Source organism: Austrofundulus limnaeus, unplaced genomic scaffold (genome assembly GCF_001266775.1).
Source record: "Austrofundulus limnaeus strain Quisiro unplaced genomic scaffold, Austrofundulus_limnaeus-1.0 Scaffold35, whole genome shotgun sequence".
Classification (NCBI taxonomy): domain Eukaryota; kingdom Metazoa; phylum Chordata; class Actinopteri; order Cyprinodontiformes; family Rivulidae; genus Austrofundulus; species Austrofundulus limnaeus.
In genome coordinates, this window is record NW_013952437.1 from 1052850 (window position 1) to 1059095 (window position 6246).

A 6246-nucleotide genomic window follows, 5' to 3' on the forward strand; every position below is an offset into this window, starting at 1 on the left:
ACAACATGGTGGGTGGGGGATAGATTTGTGTAATTCTGTTCTGTTTCCAGTGTGCCACTACTTTACACAGCTCTTTTTAAAACATCAATGAGCATTTGTCTCCTAACAGTGATGATGATGATGATGATGATGATGATGATGATGATGATGATGATGATAATAATAATGATGATATGATGATGATGATGATGATGATGATGATGATAATGATGATGATGATGATGATGATGATGATGATGATGATGATGATGATGATGATGATGATACCCACCTCTTGTGAACTTTGTTGGGAGTTTCTGGATGACAAACTCACATCCTGAGAGGTGCCTTGGGAATTCTCAAGCCAAAACTGGGACCCAAGGAAAATCTGAGAGTCCGTCAAGTTGGAGTAGCCAGTTGTTCCCACATTTCTGCTCAAAATTTCGTCAACACAAGGTTTGATTCATGAAWACAAAAACATTTATTTTAATACCGAACATCAAAACAATTTATATAAGACAAATCATTGTTTCATATATTTTATTTCAAGTTTATAAATTAGCACACTACCTGCTTGCAGTTGGAATGTTCAAAAATTCTTTTATGGCCCTCGCATGACTCATTGTGTTTTATTACCTGCTCATAAAGATAGATAACAAGTTAGCTTTCATCTACTAGCTTACAATGATTCGGTTAGCATAACTTGGCTAGCATGTAGCACTAAATGATTAGTGCTAAAATAATACTAAAACAGCTATATCATATTAAGTATAAGACCCGTATTTTAGATTTAATACAAACGTAAGACTGTATTTATAAACAGCTCATGGGTCGTATAAAWATGAGGAAAACCTGGTCGGTAGCTAGCTTCTTTTAAAACTCCCGCTGTTTGAAGTGTCAGAGCAAAGACCAAGCCGCGTTCACTGACCGTCGAAATAGTTCAAACACGGGTCGTAGCTACGTAATTGTAACAGTCTAACAAAWCTGAAAACATTTTACACAGTCGTGGAAATAGTTTTATTGTTTATTTTGTCTGTTTTGTGTGTGTGCTACCATTGTATCTAAATTTAAAAAACAAATATTAAGTTAAAACAGAAGTGAAACAACGAAAATACTAATAAAAACGATTGTCTTGAAGTGGCTCATATGAGCAAACACGACGGAAATAAAGGTGCAGCTGCCCCACATTCAATTAACTGGAGTATTTTTTTAAACTAACTAAGGTAGTTTGTTTATGTTTTACTTAGTAAAATAGAAAATCCCAATTTAGACCTCTTGTGGTTTTGTCCAGCTAAATAAATACAACAGTGTCATTCTTTTTGTAAGAGCCAAGTGGTCTTAATACAGAGGGACAAACTAAACTTTAAAAACTAAATTTTATTGCAATTCAATTCAGTTCTATTGCAAAACACTTGGATGTTTCTAAACTACATGATATTTGTATTTAAAAAAAAACCATGTGGCGTGATGAATGTATAATTTAATAAATCAGAAACGGAAGTTCCCGAATTTATTTTGAAATGCCCCACCGGAAATGCGCTCRTCCAGGCAAGCAGGAACAGGTTACGGGGTGAGATTTCTGCTTTGTGACAGAAAAGCAGGAGCTGCAGAGGTGAGTTTTGGACAGTTTTACCAACAAACATGACGTGACTGTGTAGTATAATATTTGTAGCAGAACAGACGTGCTGCTCTTTAAATTACACGCAGAATATTATAGAATATCAGAGCAAACTGGCGTGTGGTTAGTAAGGTAACTTTTTTCTTACACATTCACTGGGCAGCTGCTGATTCTGTAGTTGTAACTATTCACACCGTAACGTAAAAGCTGATAAAACAGCAGGTCTACCTCTTTAAAGCTAGCCTCTGTGTTGTAGCTCTGTCTGTTTCTACTTCCATTTATTACTTCGTCCCTATGGCAGGTGCTAGCTAGCTCAACATCTATCAATAGAGAAGCTAACCCTCTAATATTAGCTGAGACATGCTGCTTTCCTGTTTACATTGTCTCTGCATCACTATCAAATTAACCATCTGCAAGTGTAAGGGTTGAGACGTTGTTAAGACAAGCAATTGAAGTGTTTTAAGTAGTTTGTAAATTAGCAGACAATAATAATGCTTTATATTTTTGCTTCAAAGCAGCCAGAGTTTCCTCATCTTAAGTGGTTCGGGCTTGCAGGCTAATATTTTAWTTGGATATTTACAGCTTTTTCTCTAATTTTCTCTTCATGACGGCCTTATTGTACAGTGTTTTTTAAAATGAGTATAAACTCCTGCCTATGAGACAAAGTGTTTATGCACAACGCTTAAAAAATGTACACTGACAGGAAAATCTCATGTCTGCTGTGTAAAATAATAGGAATTTAAAGACAGATTTACAGCAGCACTACAGAACCAAAGGTACCTTGCAATTATTGATAAAACTACGAAGACAAGATAAAGCTCAGCCGTTTTGGGTTTGTTGACAAAACGCAACCCAGATAACACAATAGGTCAGCAAGAGAGTGTTTGGAAAGATGATGCAGCTTTTTTTTCCTTCCAAATACAGGAATTCTGAATAATTAAAACATTGCTGATTGTTTGCTCTTTTTTTTGTTTGCAAGTGTCTGTAGTTCTGTAACTAAACCAAATTTTAGACACGGCCCAATATCTGATTTACTTTTAAAATGACTCTTTTAGACAAATAAYGCCCTGGAATGTGTTTACCTTGAATTTAAAGTATATTTAACATTGTTAGGATACCATAACACTCCTGTAGGATTCACTGGGTAATGTTATATTTTGTTCCATTGATGCATATCTAACTCAGGTTTGTTTCATCTCCAAAGGTTCCAGCATGGGTTTGTCGTTTCTTTTGGTTTTGTCTGCTACAGTGATTCTCATCAGACCTGAAACACCTGTAACAAAGGTAAAAACAAACAAACAAACAAATAGATAGATAACACTCTACCAATCTAGCTGCATACCAGCTTTGTTAATTCACACTTGTCCGTCTGCCTTCAGGCCCTGCATCAGAACTCACTGGAGTGCTGTGGTGAGAGACTGAAAGTGAACATTTCGTGCTCAAATGACACTCACTGTGAACCAGGTAATGACCAAATATGTCATTGTTAGAGATTATGTGTTTATTATTTCTGATGCTGGTCTTAACTAGGAGTTTTAAAATGTACTGGTAGTTGTGGTTCTCAAACTAGTGGAGTTGAACTGTTCTGGTAAAACTATAAAAAAAAGTATGCTGAATAACTTGTTTTATTTAGGCAGGATAAGCCTTGTTTAGTTACTGCTGTCGTACTGAGCTTTAATTTTATTTTTAGTGTAAAATGATTGCAAATTATTTCTTATTATTGAAATGTTCAAAAACTTGTAAAAGACTGATTTGTTACGGTTTCTGAAGAAAGATATTGGATAGTATTTGAGAAACGCTCACTTAGTACTGCAACAAAAACTCTTGGAAAAAGTGTGGTATTTGTTTGTAAGATTAGATTAGTAGATTATCTGACTGTGGATTTGCAGTGTATGTGAGTTATGTTATTCAAGCAACAAGAAAACGAGGCCATTTTCCTGAAACTTAGGAAAGGTCTGTTTTACTTTTATAGCTATTTTTATATTAAAATGTGTTAATAATGTTAAACACATGGTATTAGAAACACTAACTTTGGTTTGAGAATAATCACACAGAACCAGAATTCAATATAACAATTATTTTCATGTGAATTGCTTTAAAACAAAGGTCAACTTATTTCATGAATCAAAAACAGGATTTCTTCCTTCATTAATGTGAAAAGCGCATCATTTCTTTTCCCGTGAAGTTAAAATTGTTACATAAAATGAACATTTTGTTTATGAAGCGACATCAAAGTGGAGAAGAAAAGGCGGCAGTGTGAAATAAAATCTTCCTCTCTGATTCCTCAGGTTGCTTTGTTCGTGTCCTGGAGAACAGCAACACTGTCTGCATCTTCTGTGACTCAGCTGCTGTGGATTTAGAGAACAGAACAGTCTGCACATACAGTAAGGCTTTTCAACTTTGCACCAAGTGTTTTAAAGGAGACCAATTATGGGTCCTAGAAATTTTTATGGTATGTCTGTGGGCTATCCAGACCATGTTCATTCAATTTAATGCACAAAATAATTCTCAGATAATAAAATTTCTCATTTTCTAGTTCTGCCTGCTCTGACTTCTGTTCAGAAGAGCTGTTTATGTTAATGAGCTCTGTTGGTAACGCCCTCCAAAAATCTGTTGACATTAACTCCGCCCTCCAAAGCCAGCGTTTACCTTAGCATGGCTAATAATAGCAGAAGCTCCGTTGTACAACCATATGAGAGACCCAGAGTCAAGAGTAGTGGTCCCAGCTTCTTCTTTTTTTTTCTCCCCCTCTGTTCTGCGCTCTCTCTGCATGCTGTTACCAGAGCAGGGAGCAGCAGCGGTGAAAATACCTCAGAAACTCGAACAAATAGGCTTTAACAAGGCTTTAATAAGCTAAACAATAGAGGTACATGAGAAAACGTGTTCATAACGAACGACAATAATTAAATTGTGTCTGTGCTGGTCACGAACCCTGGTCTCCCACTCTAGTCCAACACTCTACCCATTGCCCTATTGGAGACTTGTTGTGAAATGAGCTGCACATTGCACAACAACACTTTGACGGCTTTTTATTCTGAGGAGGAGGAGTCTCACCCGGGGGTTGCTAGGTAAGGGGCTGAACGCAGGCTCCGGTGGGTTGTCGTACGGCTTGTGACATCACAAAATGACGGAAGTATAAAACTTGTCGTTAATACATATTAAAAATACATTTACTTACAGTAAATATGCCCCTGGGTGCATTTTTTTTGGTCCTAGGACTGTTTTCTTAAGAAGTACATACCCAAAGTTGAGAAAAAAAAMCTTTAAAAAGTGAATTTTGCGTAATAGGTCCCCTTTTAATAGAAACAATTTGATCTGATAAACACTGCTTTTTTTTCCTAATTGTGCTTTGTTCCTTCTAGACTACACGTTGGATCGTAAAAATCACACAACAGTAACTACTGTCATTCCTAAAATTGGTAAGAGACATAGACACGTTAAACTTATTTTATTGTCAATATTTGAGGGAAAATTTGCACGCCATTTGGCAAACGTAGTCACTAGGAGTTTCTCTGTTTATCTGTAAGAATCGATCTCTGCGACAGATGATGTTGCTACATTTCCTTTGTTAATGTGTTGCTGCAGGAGGCCCAGGTGTGGCAGCTTCTCTCCTTCTTGGAACTCTGTTGATCAGCCTGTTCCTCATCTTCACTGTCGCCTCCTTTTTCTACCTCAAACGCTCTAACCGGCTGCCGGGCATTTTCTATCGCCGCAACAAGGGTGAGGACTTCTAATATATTTGAGGAAGACGAATKAAGTTTCTCAGATGAGGGAAAAAATGTTACTGCTTTTTTTTTAAAAAGATAATTAATTTTATCACACATTTATTGTGTCCCTTTACAGCCTTCATATTTCAACCAAGTGAGACAGTAAGTCTGTTTTATTGTTGCTTAATAGTTAATCAACCAAGGAATATTTGGAGCATGAGAGATAATATTACACGTGTTTGTTTTTCTTCTAGGCGGTGATGATTCCATCCTCATCAGGTAAGACAACAGTATTGTTTGTATAAAACCTGTTTGGACTCTTGCTGAACAGGTTTTAGTGTTGTGGAAAGTTTTTGAGCAATGCTTGATGTTTTTGGCGCTGTTGCACAAGAGTAAGGTGTATCTGTTGCAGCCCTTAAAGGAACAGATAATTATTCATTTTTTAAGTAGGACTGTGTGAATCATTTATGAGCTGTGTGTTTATTACATCAAAAAATGCAGTAAGTCTGAGCCTAAGTGTCAACGTGTAAAAATTCACTATGTTTTATTTATTTGAACTGTAATAAAAATGTAAATTTGAGTAGCACAATACTACAGAGCAATTTCAGTGAAGTCAGACTTTTCATTGGCAGGTTGACTCACCAAAACCTAAAACTTCTCTGAGGTAGTGGGTACTACAACTATGGTTCTGATGCTTTTTTTATTAATCCAAGTTTAAGTTTTTAGACTCGTGGGGAAAAAATGTGTTTGTGCATCTTTGGATATTTCTTTCACAAAAATATACAAATCTCTCTGTGTCTTGATTTATAAAAATAAGTTATATAATTGTAAAGAAATGAAGAAAAGTCTTTTTTGGAAAGTCAAAGGTGTCACAATGAAGAATTATTTTATGCAAATGGGTTCAGACGTGTCTAATAATGTGTGTGTGCGTATGTGTGTGTG

At 36.1% G+C, this 6246-nt stretch overlaps 1 protein-coding gene and 1 long non-coding RNA gene across 2 annotated transcripts in view; one reads left to right on the forward strand and one right to left on the reverse strand.

Annotated features, from left to right (window-relative positions):
* Positions 1-264: 264 nt before the first annotated feature.
* On the reverse strand, positions 265-855 carry LOC106516118 (uncharacterized). Its single transcript, XR_001310065.1, has 3 exons — positions 832-855; positions 550-615; positions 265-410 (listed from the first exon to the last, which is right to left on the reverse strand). It is a non-coding gene; the product is annotated as an uncharacterized LOC106516118 (long non-coding RNA).
* Positions 856-1494: 639 nt separating this feature from the next.
* cunh1orf159 (chromosome unknown C1orf159 homolog) overlaps positions 1495-6246 on the forward strand; it is a 7123-nt gene continuing 2371 nt past the window's right edge. Inside the window, exons 1-8 of the mRNA XM_014006288.1 lie at positions 1495-1591; positions 2802-2881; positions 2977-3061; positions 3886-3981; positions 4960-5016; positions 5183-5317; positions 5441-5466; positions 5559-5583. Coding sequence (XP_013861742.1) covers positions 2810-2881; positions 2977-3061; positions 3886-3981; positions 4960-5016; positions 5183-5317; positions 5441-5466; positions 5559-5583 — 496 coding nt within the window. The 5' untranslated portion in view covers positions 1495-1591; positions 2802-2809. The remainder of the gene's footprint in view (positions 1592-2801; positions 2882-2976; positions 3062-3885; positions 3982-4959; positions 5017-5182; positions 5318-5440; positions 5467-5558; positions 5584-6246) is intronic.